At 44.6% G+C, this 20,823-nt stretch overlaps 1 protein-coding gene across 1 annotated transcript; it reads left to right on the top strand.

Annotated features, from left to right (window-relative positions):
- Positions 1–17,751: 17,751 nt before the first annotated feature.
- LOC131281523 (dual specificity protein phosphatase 3) lies at positions 17,752–20,537 on the top strand. The gene is made up of 5 exons (XM_058310857.1): positions 17,752–17,772; positions 19,435–19,616; positions 19,695–19,823; positions 20,141–20,250; positions 20,335–20,537. Exons 1-5 carry the CDS (start codon positions 17,752–17,754, stop codon positions 20,535–20,537), a joined length of 645 nt encoding a protein of 214 aa, XP_058166840.1.
- The last annotated feature ends 286 nt before the right edge of the window (positions 20,538–20,823 follow it).

Raw genomic sequence — 20,823 nt, 5'->3', positions numbered from 1 at the left:
TCTATATTTAAATCAAGCTCAAGCTCGACGACCAACGTGGTATTGGGCATTGGAGCGTAGCGTCGTACTAAGGTGCTTCAGTCGTTGTACGATTATCAACGTAGAACACTGGATATCAAATACTCGCGGGTTTGAGTTTGGGTCGTCCGATGTGTTTGGGTGCGAAAAATACGCGCGCCATTTCGAACGTACGAGACGCCCCGGCTGAGACGCAGTTAAAGTTCACGGTCAAATAGGGTATTCGTCGCACCCGCGCTCCCTTGCTCCCTTGCCACATTTTATTGGACCCCCCTTCCACCCGTTTGTGATGATTCTATCGCACATTCTTACACCGTTTGTCGGGGTGATTGCAGGGCGGCTTTTCTCTCCCCCCCGAAATCGATGACGCACGACGTGAGCGGCCGGGTGGGGAAAAGCGTGGATCGACGGGAAAAGCGTCCTCGTGAGCCGTGAGAAAGGAAGCATCCAAAATAAAGCAAACCACCAAAATGACCGTCGACGCCCGCATAGAATAGGCCGACCGGTGCGCGGTGTCAGTAAACCTTTAGAAAAATGGATGATTAATGGTTTGGGCGGTTGGTTGTGTTTTCTTTGCGGCGGAAACTCGAGCCAGCATCCAACAACACCAACAAAACCCAACACTCACCAATACACACCGCGCAGGGTGAGAAAACCGCGGGCCGACAAAGCTTCGGAAAACCGGTTTGGGGCAGACCGGCAGGATTGAGTTCGAAGGAAATGATGGAAATGACAAATGAAAGCAGGCCGCTGAGGGACGGGCTTCTTTTTTTTGTGCCTTCATATGTTGTTTTTTTTTTCTATTTGGTGTAGTTCTCGGAACGTTGTCTGTTCGACTGCAGACATGATAAGGGTTCGGGTGTGATGTCAGATTTATGGAAAATCTCAATCTCCTGTCCCGCGTGTGGCGCTCCTCCAAGGGAAATAGTGGTTTGAAAAATGAACTTAGCTCACACAAAACATACGGCTTAAAAAGTGATTTGTAATGTGAGTTTGAAACCGCCAGAGGGTGTCAAACACACGAATGATTTTGTGTTTTTCATGGATCATTAGCGAAAAGATAGCGCACATTTTGAAACAAAAAATTGCAACATTTTGCTAGCGCTAAGCACCTATGAAGTGGAAGTACCATCTACCGGAGACTATTCTCTTTTTCAATACCTGCTTCATGTTGAATAAAAACACAACAACATGAATTGAAATGTTTCTCCAATTACCTGTACCTGTCGGGAAAATAACAGAAATCGTTCTGGACATAATCATCCAACGTAACAAAATGGTCGGAAGGAACACCGGCCAGCGGAGTCGTTTACTTCTGAATAAATTTGCTTTCCCATTCATCCACTAATGATGGAATATAAAATCGCCCGTCCATGTATTATGTATTCATCTTTCAGCCGTTGTGTTCGCTAGCCGAAGTAAAATTCAATACTGCAGAGGGAAGGAAAAACACGGAAAAGCCTTCGAACGAACAGGTTCCGTCGAATAAATAAATGAGACGCGAATGGTATGCCCTGAATTTTCCGCGAGAATCAGTTTGCTACCGAAAAACATGGTAAAGAACCAACTGGTGCCACTGGTTCCGGAAAACTGGTTAAAAAACAACGCTATGCTTATCCATTTATGGTGCCTGCTGTTGCCGTGGGTTTTTTCTTTTCAAATTCGAGCCTTCGAAGCACTAGTTTTTCAAACTGTAGTAAATATTTAATAAACCTCCGCCAACAGAGCCAGAACCATTGCGTACAGCTTTCCTTCACCCAACGTGCCATTTTACCCCGTATCGGAGCGGGATTAAATGAAATCAAGCGAAAGCTTTCACCTCCACTTAATGATAGTTTTTTCCCCTCTTTTTATGTTTTTAGTGTTTCCTTTTCTTTTTGCTTTACGCGAGTCAACTAGAAAGGCACCGATGGAAAATGAGAAAACAAATTAAACCAGCGCAAGGCAAGAAGTGGCAATGACATTTGAAAAAGTTTCGGAAAAAAAGGGAGCAAGGAAAAGCGAGAGAACCAAGTTGTAAGTTGGAAAGTTGACATCTCTCGGTTCCGCTGGTAGTGAAACTTTTGCTAGTGTAGCATTTTTTCCATTCAATTGGTTCACCTTTACCAAATCGGGCTTCACTTGCCACGCCAGCCAGAATCCCCTCAATTGTGCCGCGTTTTTCATCAGTCAAAAAGCGCTCCCCTTTTTGCGTCATGGCGTTTCAGAAGCGCGTGTATTTTGTTGTGCTTCTTTTGCAAATGGCAAATTTTATGTAACTTCTTGGTTGATCTTCGCCTTTTTCGTTTCGTCGCCTCGTCGCAGGGCGAGGAAAGACGCCAGCGATTCTTTATAGCAACGGGACGCAGAATCCCGGCCTTTCCATTCCAGCCCCAACCGAGGGCAACACTTTTCCGAGGCGCACGTCACGCGTCAGAGCAGAGGGCAAAGGACTCATCGGCTCTAATGAGCGTCAATGTCGAGCCTTTCGGTACGCTTGGTTGTGGAGCAGGCGTCTTTTTCCCGTTCGTTTCCCTTTTCGGGTTGATAGAGTCGGCTTTCCGATTCCCTTTCGGCCAGCTGAACAGTTTTACCAAATGAAGCGTGACAATATCATCATTATCTTTGGGCATACGGGTACGGGACGGAGGACGGAACAGCGTACAAGAGTACAATCGCAGGCAATAGGTATCGAGAGAAAAAACGGAAAAGCCCTAGTGATGGTAAGAAACAAAAAACGGAAAGTCCTCCCAACGTTATCTTGTCGCTACGGTTGCGATGAGGATGTTCTTTTCTTTTGCGTCGCGGTTAGTTAAGACTTTCCCGACAGTCGATGTTCTGTGTTTTTGTGAGGTTTACTGTTTTTCGTTCTTCGTTTTGTCTACTTTTGTCCAACACGCTGACATGCAAGTTGTTTTTTTTTTCGAGGCAATGCGCGTTGACGAAGAAAAAAGTCAATTGAAGCTAAATCTGCGAAAGGCATGTGAACTGGATGGTGGTAGGATTCGTAATGAATTTTTTTGCTTGAGATTTTGCTTGTGATAGTTCATTTGGTATTGGAAGAGATGATAAGGAACAAATTACAGTCGTCGAATGCTACCAATTTATAGCAAACGTTTTGAGAGCATATAAAACTCTTGATTGAAAATTGGTTACTGAATGGGTAAAGGGGAAACTGATTAAATAAATAATTTTAATATAAATATTTTATCAGAAAATTGATCAAAGATAATAAATAACGATCAATAACTACGTTTCTATCTTGACCAAAGCACCAAAGGTAAATATTTTTGAAAAAGTCTAATAACTCAGGTTCAGAACAATGTTATTTTCCTTCAACCAAACAGCGGCTTTCATCTCACTAGCATTACGTGCTTTTCTCACCCACGCCTCGCTGTGTGAACAGTCATCGCTCACCTAAACGTCGATAGCAACGACGATACCAACAAGTGAGGTTAGTCAAACGCCGAAAGCAAGCGGAACGAAATGGAAAATGAAAATCCACTACAAAGCTGTCCCTCCCTTACTACTGCCCTTGTACTCCCCCCCAACAGGTGTGGAAAATCATTTCAAGCCACCGTTGAGGGTTTGTTTTCGTTACCGTTTATACACCGAGACACACCGTGGAAGGGGAGTGAGGCCGTCGGCGTCCGCGCCGGTTGTCGTCGCCATATCGTCATCGTTGGCGGCGGCGGCGGCGTCGAACGAGGGTGACGCATCGGGCGCCTCCACCGCGATCGCGACCGACCTCACCCGCCGCTGTGAGAGGAAAATTGCCGTGAGTTTGAGTGAGTGAGTAAGGGAAAAACACACGGGCACGAAAACGAACACTGGTGAACTGGTGTGTGGATGGATACCGGTTGGTTGGTCCTCCCATCCTCCGTACCGACCCTCCCCAGACCGTCCACCAGCGTTGGTTGGATGCAGTTGGCGTGCTTCTCGGACGCGAGCGGTTAGTTGAGCTCAAACCGCGACTAGGAACGGTTGCAGCACGTGCCAGAACGGTTCTAGTTTTTTGCAACAGTTCCCGTGGACAGTTTCAATCCCCCGCTTCGTTATTCAGAATATTTAGAATTCCTCTAAGAGCGTCTGAGATATTTCGAAAAGAAAAACATAGAGATCGTTTTTTGGCACCGGATTTAAAATTCTGCCCGCTGCCCGAGGCAAATCTGATAGTGCCTTTCTGACCACGGCTGCCGGTTTCGGTGTGTGTGCATTAATTGTGTCACGTAGAAAATTGGCCCACGGAATCGCGTGTGTTTCGGAAAACGGTTCTGTGTAATGAGCAGGAAAGTCAAAAATTGGCAACTTCCACATCTCCGTGTGGGCTCCAAGGCAATCTAAACTCGAAAACGGAATAAAAAATTGCCACAAATTTTCGTTCCTCAACAACGAATAACCAAATCACACAAGAAAAGTCTAGAATAGAGGTCGGTGTGCTTAATGCTAGTCGAAAGGTTAAGGTAGCACAAATAAAAACCGAATTCAGTGAATCATAAAAAGGGAAAGCCTACGGTTTAGAGCGAAGTTTTTCCCCCACCATCCAGTGGAAAGCGGACGTATTCTCGGTAGCAAACTAGAAACTCACCCATCCCCGTCCCCTGCGGCGGCCAGAATTTTATCTAACGAAGCCATCGGCGTTCGGCGATTTCGGTTTTTGGTCATCGATTAAACAACATCCACCACAACCACAATGTCCTGGAGATACGCGGTATGTGTACGCGAGGCACAAAGGCCTTTCTCGAAAAGGGTTGAGCATGGTTAAGCATTCGCATGGTTTTTTTTCTCCCCCTGATGCGATAATTATACTTTCTTCGTTGCGTATGTAGAGAAGAAAAAGGGAGTTTCTGTTTTTATTTGGAACATAACATGAATACACTGAAATAAATATTTGATATTTGAGATCATCCATTCACTCATTTTAATCATAAAATATTCTATATATGTATAACAAATGAATATGTATAAATTTTTAAGCCACACTCATTCTGCAATAATGTATTCCGATGAATTCAACTTAGTTATTCGTATTAAGTATCTGATTAATCAACATGATGCAAGCAAAATGTTTGTGCATGTTATTTAAATTGTAGTTCCACTTACATCACAAACATAATTACAACAAGGTTGTTAATAATTAAAATAATTGCAAAAATAACAAAAACTGGATGGCACTTATATTGATATCGTTTGTGGTACTATGATAAAAGTGTAAATGAGTATAATATTAAAAAAAGCAGAGAACGTGCAAAACGATAAAAATTGCTTTTCAAAATCAAAGGTTTTTGATAAACGTTTGCTATTATCAACGAAGATAATATTCTGTAGCAATTCAACAAAAGTAAGAATTTAAGAAAAACGCAGTTTTTTACAAAACTTGCCAAACATATAGTAATACATACAGTTAAATTAATAATAGAAAATCTGATTTACTATAGCTAAAATATGATAACTAAATTCAGTCTTTACATGTATGACAAAATTTCAACTTGAAAATGATTTTATTCTTTTCTTCAAATCTTTACTAAAACTAATTTATTGTTAAACAACTCATATCCTATGGTTTTCTTACAAACAAGCTTAGAATAATGTATGCAACGACACTTACGAATCAATCATTGCCACTAAAGTAACCTTAATAATCCCTCAACCTTTGCTTGTAAAAAGCAACTACCACACCTTACGTTATCGTATTTCATGCTTCATTAGATATTCATGAGCTGTCGTAACTTATTTTGATCCAGCCATCGTTGGCTATTTTCCACCTTCCTGATCTGATCCAAATTGCTTCAATGCAACAAACCCCGTTAGCATCATCCACGTTCAACAATATATCTTTTTAATCTCCCCCACCCACCGGTGACTCATAGGGGTTCGCTGTACATTGGTAGCATAAATATAGTCGACCCACAAGTCACCCTTCCGAACCCGCGATGTTCATTTGCTTTGTCCCTCTCGATGAATGACGCCGTTTGGATCGAGCGCAATCACATCACGATATTATCGCGATCGGTTAGCTGCTGCATCTTTAGCGGCTCTCGTGGTGATTGGGGTGTGGGTTTGAGTTTTGGATTTCCGCCACCATTGTTTGTCACGGAAAACAGACGGATGCAATAGAAAAAAAAATGACACACAACTTACACACCACCCGACAACGAGTGACTTGAAGTGCACGATACGATCTATGGCCAATTTGAATCGTAGTTATCGAACGATTTGCGAGCCAATCCCCAAACTACGCGGTCGAGAACAATGTGTTGCGGGATCAGAATCACCGGAAATAGATCATCCTCTGGTCCGATGATGACAATGTTGAGGTTTGGTTCTACGGAAGAATTCTTCCTCCCAGATCCCCTTCCTATTTGGCTTGACAAATCGGATCGGTTTTAATTAAATTTCGTTTCGTTGAGTTTTTGACGACATCCGGGACGTTTTATCGCAATCCGAATGAGGAGGGTTTTGTGCTAATCAAATCCCTTTTCTGTTCGAAAGTCAAAACTCCCCCCAATCAAAGCTTATTAAATATTTGTATCTTCTTTCGATTTGTGAGGATTTCGCATCATCTCATCTCTGTGAGTTTCCATTTTGTCTCTTAATCTCCCCAGCTAGTTTTGGTTGCGACTGGTCCGTTTTTATCACAAGCGTCAACGTTGGCGAGCAATCGAATTCTAAACCGGAGATGCCCGCATCTTCCTCGTCATACGCTGCGCGGCCTTTTATGGAAAAACGCAAACAAAATCTAATTATAGCAATTATCACCAGGTGCCGCCGGGCGATGGGATTGTTTAAGCCGAGCGATGCGGCTTAAGTTCGATGGGGCGGAACGAGCCGCTAGGCCTTGGAAGCAGCTGGAACCTCAAGTCCAAGTTCAGGCTAATCGCCGGCAACCGGTTTACCGCGAACAGGAGAAGAAGGTGCAAAAATATGCGAGGTACAAAACAAAAAATCGCGCAATGCCATTTTTAGATGCCACGCGTTTGGAGGGTGTGTTTTTTCCATCTACCAACCCCCCCACACATTCTACTGACGGTTGGAAAACACGTACACACCCACCCAAAAACCTCCCACATCGCCTCACGTGAGCCGGAGTTGCTTCACGCGCTTACGTCCAGTTTACGCGTTTGAACTTTGCTATTTTCGCGTACGACTCGAATCGATGGGCGGTGGTGGGTCAAGTGTATGCGGCTGTGTGTGCATCACGAATTGCACACGAATGCAAATTCATTGCGACCGCCACGAATGCATCGGACCGGGTTTATTCTCGGGCAAGCATATTAGCCGCATCGCTTGAAGACCTTTTCACTCAAGCCGGGGAGGGCAGAGAATGAACCGTATGAACCGTAATCCCCTCTTCACTCTTACACTTGACACAAGAGGATGGTCGACTTATCCAACATGAGAAACAAAAAAATGTAGAGAAATATTTTGCAATTGAAACTATGGTTTCAGTGCCGGTCGCGAGGAAGAAAGGCAGGGCCGGATGAAGGAACTAATAAAATATGCAGCCCAGGATGTGGAGTAGGTCATACAGTAGAGGTCTCTGGTTTCTATTTTGGGGCGCTTTTGAGGGAATAAATACGAAGGCTCTTTTTTGTAATTTTAAATGCCAACCTCATTTGGATGCGGCGTGGAGTTGAGTTGCAACTATTTTTGCTAGAGATAAAAATGCTAAAATACTCATAGGAAGAGAGTCTTTTAAATAGAAAATGGTCTGCTCGATCGTGAAAAATAGAGAGTAGAAGTTTTAGATACAATTTGAATGCGGTCGTTAATAATTTTAATTAAATACGTAAAAAAAGCAATGACATTCACTCCAAAAAGAGATTAAATTGCTAAAATCAGCATCGACCCACCCACCGAAACCATTCCTCGAGATGAACATAAACCCATAAATATCCAAGAAAGACACATTAGCAAAGCTTATCTCCGGCGGTTTGCCATAAATTGGTTCGCAGCCCAGCTGCAGCCGTGTTGCTTTGAGGGATTTGAGTATCGCAGCAACCCGCTCTAGCAGCTGTTCCAACTCCCGTCCACCGCAAACCGGAGCATAACAACACGCTTCCACACACTTTCGCTTTCTTCCCCTTGGCATAAAGTTTGTTCATAAATTCTGCCGCCTCGTGCGCTCAGAATAATGGCACGGGCAGCACCTACACACGGTTGCTCTGCCGGCCGACGGGATGTGATATAAATAATTTCGCACGTATTACTCACCAACGGCTCGGTTGTAGATTATGCCACCTTCTTAAGCGAATCTTTACGCCCGAAGGCGAAGGGAATGGGAAGGAAAGCCACCCCAAGCGGCATAAATATTAACAGCGAAACGATTATATTTACGGTACGCGCGCCCCGTATGACGGTTCGTCTACCGAAATCGATTGCTCACGGTTTTCGGGTTGCGTTTGTTTTCTTTTTTATGTTCGCTTTGTTTTGGCTCACCGAAAATAGAATGCTTTATTCACCCACGCGGAGGTGTGTGGGGTTTTCGTGGAGCAGGAACACGGAGTGGTCCGCTTGAGGGCCGGCAGAAGGCAGAAGAGATGCCAGCATCTTTTTTACTTTTTGTCATGAAGCTAGGTTATTGCCATTTGGGTTAAATGGTCTCAAGTCAACGAGATCGGGTTCGATGGTAGAAACGGAGAATGTGGCATCACTTTCGATCGAGCAAGCAGAAGCAAAACATCAAGGTTGATGATGATGTTAACGATACCAGTGGTTGAGATAACTGCGGGGTTATGTCAGAGAAAGTGTGCCATCGAAACAACAAAATGAATTGTCTTGTCAGAATTAAAATAAACACATGCTAGCAATTAAAGTGCCGCTGTACATGAGTATGGCATTTTAATAGCATTTGAGCGAAAAGACGATGATATGACAATTTTACCATCGCTCATAATCTTATTATAAAAAATCCTTAACGTCACGCTGCAAATCCTAACGCTGCTCCTACTTGGATAAAGTGACGCACTAAAATCGATGCAAAACCACATCTTTGTATGGAAATTCTCTTAACGCTCATCCCATTGCATTGCATTGATCGCCATAGCAATCAGTTTGCTTGGGGAAAATGGAAGGATCGCTATAGCAACCACACTTGACCTGGGGAAACGCGCTTTATATTTTGGAAAATAAAAAGAATAACGACGGAAAATGAAAAGAATGTGTTCTATTGATCAGACATATCAAGGAAACACCGGATGAATCTTTCAACATGATTCTAAAAAATGTGCACCAAATCCGTGTTCAATATGCACGGGCAATCTGGTTCAGCTCGATTCAATCACTTTTGCTGTGTTTTCGAAAGGTTCAAACAAGCGCGAAAGGTCACAAAAAAGAAGAAAAAACACTTAAAAACAAGCACATATGACATAGTTTTCGCACAAAACACTATCACTGAAACAAAAACACAGTCACAAAAAACTCACCAAACACTAATTCTATTGCATTATATTTTTAAATTCAACGGTTTTTAAATTGAGATCGTTAAAAGAGCACAATTGCACAGGTCCAATGACGGGAATTTTAAATCGCGTTCAATTGAACATGCGTTCCACAGTGGCCTGGACCTTTACACGAACGAATGAAAGAAAGTGGTATTTGGTAGGCACTTTAAAGCAAATATATTTTTTTTAATCAGTTGGTTTGTTATGGGACAGTGGGACAACCATTCTGTCCGTATGGCTTGATTAGTACCATTTTATCAACAGCGGGAGCCAGAAAATCACAGGAGAACATTATATTTCTCGCCTGATTTTAAAGTTAATCACATTTTTCCTTGAAATGATTGTACATAATTTTTTCAAACAAAATTAAGCACGGTATTTAAAATATGCAATGGTCTGCAGATTATCTTACTCATACCGCATTTACAAAATGGGCGAATTTAGTAGGAATCGAAAACATATCCTTCATTGAAAGAAGAGGGTCTCATACTTCATTGAAATAGGTTACATTAGACTGTTACGTATGGCTTGGTGACAGCTTCTGAGTTTTAACCGGGTTACAACACAATCCTTAGGTCAAGCTTCTAATGCCATAAGCCCATGGCTTCCTATTGGGACAATGCTCTTCCAACCGGCATGAGGTTTTGAGGAGATGCAGCGTTTGATCTATTGAATCTACCATGTTCACTTTATTAGATCTTCTAAATTATGCAAAATTAAAATTGTTCCTTTGCAATTAACCTGTATTTCCCGAGTACCCCATATCTACCAGGACTATTTGTCGACACATTAGACAATTAATGGTGCTTGGCAAATAACAGGCATTGGCCCTGTTATTTTTCTTTGACTGAATTTGGCTGTATGATAGTCAGAAAATTATTGTATCCGGACAATGTAAAACACATCCCTCAAGTAAAGTTTGCAGTGATAAAAAATTCTTCTGTTTGGCCCCAAAAAAATGTTTCATTACCATTTGGCCATGCCGGGATTTAGATTAGCCTCTCACAGTTTGATACAGGTTAAATCTTCTAACTGAGTTAAGGCTTTGATTTACTGAATTTGCCACAATTTTACCAGATTCTAATGCAAATTCTTTCATCAACATGGGCCCGTGTAACCGGGCCTTTATACCTAGTAAGTAAGTAAATTATTAAAAAAGTTTATTGTACGGGAAAAGTTGATTTTATTTTCATCCTCTACAATTTTTCTCGATTACATTTTTACCGGATTCAAAAACAGTCAAACACCAGGCGTCTCCATGGATGGCTTTAAACAAGGAACAAGCTTTCTAACGAAGCACCGTCGTTCAATTAAACTCCCTGCAATATAGCCAATCATGCTCTCTGGTACACCTCTCTCCCTAGACAACCCGGTCCACCGACGGTTCCAATGAAAACTAGTATTCCTGAGATTGAATTTATCTGGAACGTCACCGTTGTCATCGCAGTCGTCGTCGTTGTCGTTGTCGTTGTCGTTTTCATTGTTTAATTTTCCTCAATTCCATTAATTTCCCACCGGCATCCACGGTGACCAGTTCTCTCCGGTCCACCGGAAAGCTTCCGTTCTGGGAATTCCCATGAACACGTGCCACCGACGTATCTTTCATTCCGCAGCGAAGTACTCCGGAGTGCTCGGAAACGGACGGCAATTGTAGGAAATGAAGAAATTGCTCGAACCTGTCGGAACACCGTCGGGAAGGATCAATATTCCTCATCTCGGTGTTGCGGGCAAGCGGGAAAAGGGGCGGCTGGAATATCCATAAAACATCCAGTGCGCTGTATGCTTGCGTGAACCCCGTTGGCCCCCGGTGGCGCTCGGTGGCGAATTCATGCGGCGTCTAGGAGTCCTCGTAAAGCCGCTCGAATGGCCGCACGAGCGGACGAGACCATTTTCTTCAATGTCGTGACGGCGGAAGGAAAAGGTACCGAACCGAAGCGTGCCTAGCCGTGCCGTGAGATGGAGGGACGACACGATAATTTCCTTCCGACACCGTAATCCCACGCCGGGTAATCCCGTGCCGCGGACGTGTTCGTGTGTAAGAATTCTAATGGCTCGTAATTATACCCGCCGGAGGGATTCGTAGGAAATCTATAGCTTGTTTTACGGCACATTAGGGGAGGATAAAAGAAAATAATCTCATGCTGAGCGTGTGTGTCTGTGCGCGCGTAACGATGGTATGGGGTCCACTCGAAGTACCTGTCGTTTGTCGTTGGATGTGAGCCCATCGGGTACACCTGACATTCTCCATTGCTGTCTCCAATTATCCACCATTTGTCGCCTCTTTCCACACCAATTAGTTAGTGGTCCTGTGGTTAGAACGCTTCTTGGAAAGCGTTTGCATTAGTCAAGGGAATGATTCGTTGCAGTTGAGACGCTTTCTAAACGTCATTAACAAGAAAGCCGTGTAGTTTTGTGGAAATGAGGTTAGGGCAATAGTGTGGAAACATGCTTCATGCAAGAAAACAAACAATCTTCCGAATGGGAACAGAACCTTCTCAATCGACCCAAAAACCTGGTCTGAAAGTTAATTATAATCCCACTGGTGGAATTCAAGATGGTGCCCGGTGTACCCTTGTCCGTTATGCTCCATTTTGGACGGCATTCAATCCAACAACCCTCCCTCCCCACTCTCCTCCCTTGTTAGTCTCACGTTTCGATACGCATTCCGCGTGAAGTTTGGCACATTTACACACGCTCAAGCGGTCGCAAACTATTTTTACTCCTCACGGTTAGAACACGCGCCGCGGCATCACGTTACGTTAGCGGCACACGGGAACCGCCCGTCCGGTTTTTTTTGGCGGGCCGAACGTGTGCAGTGGCCATCGCAGTGGCCGAAAGCCGATGAATGATGCGTTAAAATAGCAAAACCGTGTGGAGCGTGGGAAAGTGCGGCACGAGATCATGACATTGGAATGCCTGGATGTTGGGAGCATAAGGAAAGCAAAGCCCGTGAGGAGGGCCGGCACATGGATCACTTCGAGTGCGTGGTGTCTTAGCCTTGACGGGTGGATTTAGAATTGAGTGATTTTACGATGCTAGAGTTATGACCGGTCGTGAGTAGGTGCTTGGCGGGATGATACACTTTGTGGGATATAGAACACACGAGCCGAGGGAAGACGAGTTTGCTATAAATTTTCTTCTTCAACTGTCCACTTCATAGCTCATCAATCGCGCAGTCGTTTAAAATCGAACCATTGATGGGTTTCTGAAGTGCAGAAATAAATTGGAAAATTTCGATCAACTTTGTCGAGGTCTAAAACGGTTTAAAATATATCATTCCGTTTAATCAACAGTTTACAAGGAAAGCAAAAAAAAAGTTACTGACGTGTTTTGTAATTAAAAATATTGACTCATCTTTATAAATCACCCAATATTCACATGTATCGAGCTCCGCGGTGTATGTAAACAAAATTATCCTCAATTACCCTCAAGACACTCACGTTCGTGATTCAGCTGAGTACATTTTCTCAGCAACCGGCGACAACTCGATAACCGACGAAAAACAACCCCGTTCTACCGCTGCAGGTAGCATAATAAACCACCGGAACATCAATAATTACATGATCCACTCACGACACGCACGTCCCATGCACCCGCTCGGGGGACGACACGGCGTGTAATCAATTATAATCCAATTACACCGACCAACCAACTCGGTCGCTTCGATTGGGAACCTCCACGGAGTAAACCAACGAGGCTTGGAAACCGGAGACCGAGGAATGGAGGGAAGGGCATGAACTAATTAGTCCCATCTAGCGTGGGCGTCGCTGATGTATTGCCCACTCGGTGACATCGAAACCTCCGCAAATATTTATTGCCCTTACTGGGGACCTCAAAATAAGTACACTTCCATCCTGGCGGAATGAAGCATGGCCATACTTTACGGGATCTGTCCACCCCCGAACGAACGTACTGAACGCCGGGAGGTGGCCCTATTTTATCGCGAAATATGCCGAGGGCGTGCAAGTAAACATGCACTTTACATGTATCTCTCTGGGATTATCGATTGATAGGAGATTGAGTGCTGGCCCCAAAAGGGCAACCGTGCGAGGTTTTGATCGTTTTACCTGATCGAAATTCCCTTTAGGGATGGTTAGGGGGTTGGATGATCAATTTGAAATTTATATATAAACCCTCTGTCGAGTGCATTCAACGGGTAACGGAGGTTTACTTCCATAAGTAATATTTGTTATTTGCAGCACTTCAGACGACCTCTCTTTACCATGCAAGCAGGTTGTCACGAGATGCGCTCAAATATGGAAGGATAAAAAGTTTTTAAATTTACCTGTGCCATGCACACCCAGCTTGGTTTGAGGTTGAATTGCTAATTTATTGTCGTACGGTTGGAAATACTTTTTAAAATGGTAAAAAATGCGCCCGAATGCCACGTGCATCACGTTATATTGCGTTTTTAGCCCGATAAAGCTAGATTGTTGCAAAAATTCTTAACTAAACGATGTGTTTTGATATGCATGAGTTGATGCATATTGCGTTTTGGTTTGTAGATCTTTGTTTCAACAACTGGACCAAGCGAACGGCATTCTTTTCAAAGTCCATAAAGTTTAAATGACATAAATTGATATGAATATTTATTTCATTTCAAATGATTTTTTTTTGCACATTGTCGAATGTAGAAAAATATTTTTTGTGATAAAATTTTCTTTTAATAATTTTGTTTTAGTAATTCCTGGAGGTTTTAATAAATGGTTTAAATAAATTGAAAAAATATTATTTTTAATTGTTATTGAAACTTCATTTTACAACCTTCAATTTAATCCTGTCCACGGTTTTCCGTGACTAAGTGTAAGCGCTACGATGGGTTACACAATTCGAGCACCGTTACGTCTGCCGCGTTTAGTAAACGGTCGCCCGTTGCTACCTTCCGAGTGTTTGGAACGGCGTGGAAAGTGGAGCGAAACATCAAGTGTCTCCGCCGAAGGAGGCCGCCCCCCGAGCGGTGAGTGTTTGCGACCGTCATAGCCGTCGACTTCCGGTTGGCCTTGCCCCAATAATTTCCAACAAGCCGACCCTCGTGGAGCCAGGTACGAGGTGAACTCGACTACGATGACCTGCCAATAACGTACCCTTTGGGGATGGCTTCCACCACCCGCTGGAATGCGCTGGCCTGAAGGACACTCGGCACAAAGGGCGAAGCTCAAGCAAACAGACCAATCTGTTCGAATGCGAGTGTAAAGCAAGCGGCCATAAAATCGCGTGATGGAAAACCAAGGGGGAAATGTAAAACATGTGAACGGAAAACTGTTTGCTTAACCACGAGGCCATCGTTGGGAAAGGAGTGGGGGGAGGGGATTGGGAGTGTACTTCGTATGTGGTCCATTTCCAGCGCAGATTACCTCCGTTTTCACCGTGCTCATTGAGTCCCCTGTATCTGCTGGTCAGGCAAGAGAAAATTACTACGAAAAGAACGAACCAGACCGATTGGGTTGTGCGTGTTGTTTGGGTGGGGGTTTTCCACCACATGGAATGATGAATTCAACTCCTGCGGGTTTTCCAATCAACAAACAAACAAGCGGTCATTTAGGGATTAGGGAGCTTTGCTACCGTCGATTGAAACACTGAATAGTGAAGTTTGTGTTTCTGCTTCTAACGCCTTCGATTGTAGCCCTGAAAAACTTCGAAAGGCAAACTGAAGGGGTGGTCGGTATCGGATAAAAACTTTATGGGCGGTAGTTTTTCGAACTATTTAATTGCTCGAGCGTTCAGGGTGGCAACTTTACTGCCTACCGTAGTTGGATCGAATTCCGTGAAGAGATTCAGATGTGTTCACTTTAATGTTAATAACATTGACTCTAGATTGGTGATTTTTGAAATGCTCTTGGAAATTTGGGCATTTTGTACAAAGCCAATTTATTCCTCGAATGTATTTTACACAACAAAGTACAGTAGAATATATTAGTGATTCCGAAGTAATGTTCAAAACATCATTCTCGCAATGTAATTTCCACAGAATTTTGCCTTTTATTTTCCCGTAAATGTCTGAATTGCGCCACCTTGCGTATACTTTGATGTATTGCAACCGTTCCGAACACTCCAAACACTGACAACCGTAGTGGCATTCACCCTACAACATTACCGTCGACCTTGAACTAACGCTTGTCCATAGGGCACGTACTGAAAGTGGATCAAGTTGTTACCGCTTCCATCCAGTGGCGTCCAGCGGACTTCGATCGATGACCCGTTTCTACATCACTGACCCATGAAGGGGAGGGGGAGGTGTGTGTTCCAGCAAATCTCGACGAGCCATTCTTGGCAAACGGTCACCGTTTCCTGCGGCTATTTTTTGCTTCAATATTTGCACCACATCCAAGCGGCGGAGACATTTGCGTTCGTCGCCGGACGAAACAAAACAATCTGCATAAATTAAGTGACCCCTTGTCCTTGCCTTTAGTCTTTGCTGCCTTGGAAGTGAAAAAATGCCAAAATTGAAGAACGAAGCTTCACGTACGCCCTGGCGCCCTACCCGATGTTCTCGGGGAAAGTGCTTGGAAATGTGTCCACTTCGAACGTGGCCTGTGACTCTTCGCCGTGGTTTCGTCGTTGACAACTTTGTAACCCCTTGGTCGCTTTGTAAGAAAATGGATCTGATAAATGAAATAATTCAACATACGTCCATCGGACGACCCTTTTCATGTTTCGGCGGGTGTGGGGGTGCGAAGTGTATTGAGACCGTTTTGCAAACATTTATGCATAATTCATCAGCCTTCCCGAAACCGCACGGCCGAAAATATCTTTCACCGAAGGCCGCTTAAGACCCAAATTCCTGTAACAAGAGGCAATTGCGTGGGGAAACGTAAGCCGAGCGGGAAATAATCACGATTCCACGTTTCGCTCAATGTGCAGCGCATTTGGTGAATCCTCCGCAAAGCTCTCCAATTGAGAGTAATTAATAATACGTAAACCCTTCCGTTTGCCGAACAACAAACCGTTCCGTTTCACCTTTCGAGCAAGATGTTACGAACGTAAGCCACATATTTTTGGCAACGGTCCAGTAAAGTGGCCTAACGAGCAATCTGCCACCGACGGTTGGCGCAAAAAAGTGGAAAAACAGGATGAAAAAGAGGATTTCGTTTGTGCGGCGAACTTAATTCAATCATACCTCCGACCGGAACAGGGCACTCGGGTGGACTCGAGCTGGGAGAAGGGAAAGTAATCCACCTTTTTTTTCTGTGTGCTAGTAAACCACCCACGATTGGTCCTTTACGATTGGAGGTCAACAAGCGAGCGAAAGAGATGAAGTGAAAAGGAACACGATCGTGAAGTGGTGAATAATGGAAACAAATTGAAAAGCGGCAGGACGACCACGTGCCCTGAAGGATTTCTCGAGTTTCCCCGTGCTGGCAGGAAGTTGTCGACGCGCAGAAGAAGTAATGTGTGCATATTATTACCCGCAGGCATAAGGCGACAACAATGGCGTCTTTGGCGTTATCGGAAACCGTGTGTGTTCCTTCCGTCGTACGTCGACCCCAAAGCGGGGGTGGCCACTGAATAAAAAATGCCACCAAAGAAATGACAAAGCGCATGGAAGGTGGGACTATGACTCCACCGTGAACCGTTCTAAGTATGGGCCGGAAAATAAAGGAAAAAAGCTTATCCGGAAAAGCTCACCCACAGAGGGGAAAGAATCCGACTCGGTCGTTCAGTTTGTATTATTCATTAGCAACGGTAGGGACAGGAGTTCGTTTCAAATAGCGGACACGATTTGGTCCTCAAACGTCGGCACACATACAATCGTGCCGCCGGCACATCCTGCCGCACATTTCCTGTGTGCGCGGATGGAAAGCTCGTCAGCGCCGATTGAAGGGATTGGAAAACTGTCGTGGTGGCCGAGCCGAAACCCGAACATGGGGCCATCCATTTGAATACGAATCCTGGTTTGCTACCTGGCCGCATTTCGGAGTCGAACGGTGTCTGGCTTTGACTTGCCGGTGCGGTTAGTCATTCCTTTCGGTGACGTTGGCGTGAGCTGTCGTGAATTCGGTGAAACTTTTCCTGGCAACTATTAACAGATAGCGTGGCACGCGATTCGAAGCAAAGCAAATCTAAGTTTACCTCAGTAAACCGTGGATCGTAGCGCAAGAAGTGAAAAGTGGAAGCCGCTAAACGAGCAAAACGACTCGAAAATAGTCCTCGCACAGTTGTGTCCTTTCGCTGCTGACTTCTGCCGAGCGAACGCTTGGGGGCGAAACATAGAAAGCAGCGACAAAAGTGTCAAAATCCCATTAAAACGTAGCTCGTTACGAGTGTTCGGTAAAGGAAGGAAATTGAAAGCAGGTTTCGTAGTTCGTTCAGGATGGCCAAAACCATTAAAAAGGTGAATAGACGGATCAATCAGATGAGTGTTCAATTTTCTTTGTCGTCTAGGCGAACGACGTAACCTATTTATTCAGCAAATTATGTGTACACAACATAGTGGAAACTAATTTGTTTTTTATTCTTTGAACATTCACGACGGTTTCTACTTTAGAAGATTTATTTTTTTATTTAATTCTAAACCATTTTTAAAATTAAACAAAACTTTAATGAATTCTAAACATAAGACGTTAGTTATTCCCAAAAAAATATGAACTCTACTATATTGTACAATATAAAAAGATTTAAACTTGTGTTATTAAAGTAAGATAAAGTTCATAATCTATAAAAGTTTTCTCGAACAAGTGGCACAGAACGTAATTTAACAAATTTATGTGTGCATTTGATATGCATATATGTAACATAGGCATACTAAAGTACAAACAATGTTGCTTTATATAAAGTGAAAAACGAAGAAGATGGAATCTTCATAGCTGTAACCGCGTTTTATCCGTTGGCTGATCGATACTGCGATTTGAATATTTTATCTATAAAACACGAAAACCCATCAAATGCCAATAATACTGGTGACACGGAGACAATCCATTGCGCCCGTGAACGCGTGGGTGTCTTTGGGAACCCATCCTCTAGTGTGGGGTCATGAAAGTGTACCCTCTGTTCTCCCTCCTCCCTTGTCTACCGACTATGACCCCTTCGTGACTCCATTTCAATGTTATTCCTCGATGCGTTCGCACATTACCCGTGTGTGCCCTTTGGCTCTGCGCCCTCCGTGCGAAGGACAGATGTACATCAATCATGGTAATAGATTAGTTTTGTCGTATTTATCGATGGGACGACAAAGAACAGTAGTGATAAATCGAAATTTCGGACCCACTGCAGCATTGGATTAAATGAAGGACCGAAGCTACCTTCATCAAAGCGGGGTGGGTTGACAACGGACACATGTTCGGCTTCCGGCACGCACCGGTGTCGGCACGTGGCCCGGCCCACGTTGTACGGCTGACGGAAAAGATGCTCCCGCGGGTTGGCGGGACTGTAAATAAAATATAAAACTTCAGCCCGGGTAGGTAGCTTTATCAGGGATTTATGAAGTGCGAATACACTTGTCGAGACGCCTTCGAATGGAAGACACTCGAGAACTGCACGGGGATGGGAAAAATGGAAAACAATTCTCGTCCGCAAGCGTGGAACACAATCCGGCTGGCAAACACTAGAGCGCTGGCAGCGTTGATCGATAATCAGCGACTGCTCGATGCGAGCTGTGAGACGTGATAATACTCTAGCGCGTGCCCTGGAGTGCTTATCGGCCGAGTCAAATCTTTGTCCATTTTGATGACTCACTTCAATCTAGACAACGTACCCACCGCCCTAGTGGATGGCATATCACGAGCTGAAGGCGTGTCACGAGAATGTTAGTGGGGAGATGGCAGGGCTCAGGATGGAAGCCAGAAAGGATTCCACCGGAATGGGTTGGGAGTAAAGCTTCGCAAAGCTCCATCAAGTCACGCAAAGGTTGTTCCATTCAACGGGAAGAATGGGATTGGTTTTTGTGATGTTTAATTATGGCTTCCGATACAGCTCCTATCGACCAAAGTCAACCATTTGGAGGAGTATACTGATGATCTATTGTTTTCTCCTTCCTCTCTCGCCCGCCACCTTCCAGTATCTGACGCATTACCGCAACAACGACAAAATGGCCGAGCAGACGACTGGCCGGCAGCTGCAGCGGATTCTCCACTACTCGGTCACACCGTGCCGGCCCATGCTGGGTCTCCGCCGTTCCGAATGTGCATTATATGACGTTGACTGTGATGAAGTTTACCCAAGGCTGTACATTGGTGATGCGTAAGTATTGGGGCCCTGGGTCGATCGATCGAAGCGGTGAAGACATGATCGTCCAGCTGCGCTTTTTCACACAAACAGGAACTCAGCTAAAAACAAACAGTATTTACGCCTCATCGGCATCACGCACGTCCTCAACACGGCGGAAGGAACCCGATTCGGGCAGGTTGACACCGGTCACAGCTACTACCGGGACATGTCCGGCATCAGGTAAGTCGCGCGGGAAGTCACGAGTGTCCGCTTCTGTTGCTACCACAGCACAAGAAACTCCCATAGACTGGTTAGGCAAAATTTGGCACCTCAACCTGAATACTCTCGCACACACACACTTCGGCCTTATACAACCTTGGGTCCCCGGTCGCCAGAGAGATTTCCTATCAAAGTGACGGTGGTTTTAAGACACCATTCGCGTTGTGAGATACTCCCGAACGGCCTTCCCAAGTGACCCCATATCTGCTATAACCCGAAAGCTGGCAGGTCGTGCGCAAGAGTGCACAGGCTTTTCTACTATCACTCAGTGGGCCAAGGTGCACTTTCAGGTACATGGGCTTCCCGATGATCGACCAACCGACTACGGACATCAGCCGGTACTTTTACATCGCGTCGAAGTTCATCGAGAACGGCATCAACAGTGGAGGTAAGACGAAGTCTTTTCAGATATTGAAGGACTTCAAAAGCTAACCTCATTTTTCTTCGATTTTACTTTTTCATCACCATCCAGGTAAGGTACTGGTCCACTGCATGATGGGCATGTCCCGGTCGGCGACCTGCGTCCTGGCGTATCTGATGATTGCCCGCAAGATGTCGGCCGCGGAAGCGGTCCGTACCGTCCGGATGCACCGGGACATTCGGCCGAACGAAGGATTCCTGCAGCAGCTGGCCGATCTGGACAACGAGCTGAAGCGCGACCGGCTGTACTATTGACTCGAGTGTGGCCAGCGGATGAAGAAGAAATAATACAGATGATTACTACTGATTATATTAATCCAAAACGTACACGGAATCACGCGCATATAGACGGGAGAGGGCGGAAGTAGGCGGGCGTAGCACTAAACAAACATGGCGGCAGAGATAAAGCGATACACTAAGCACCAGAAACCGGTCAGCTAGTTGCGTGCTCTAATCGTAAATTAATACCAACTTAATACACTGGAGCCACACCGAGGGTGAGCCATCGAACGGACAGTCGCCAAAGTGATAGCAGAGCGCA

Source organism: Anopheles ziemanni, chromosome 2 (assembly GCF_943734765.1).
Source record: "Anopheles ziemanni chromosome 2, idAnoZiCoDA_A2_x.2, whole genome shotgun sequence".
In the NCBI taxonomy this organism is placed as follows: Eukaryota; Metazoa; Arthropoda; class Insecta; order Diptera; family Culicidae; genus Anopheles; species Anopheles ziemanni.
The sequence above is the reverse complement of the archived record's forward strand: the minus strand, read 5'-3'. Positions and strand labels throughout refer to the sequence as shown.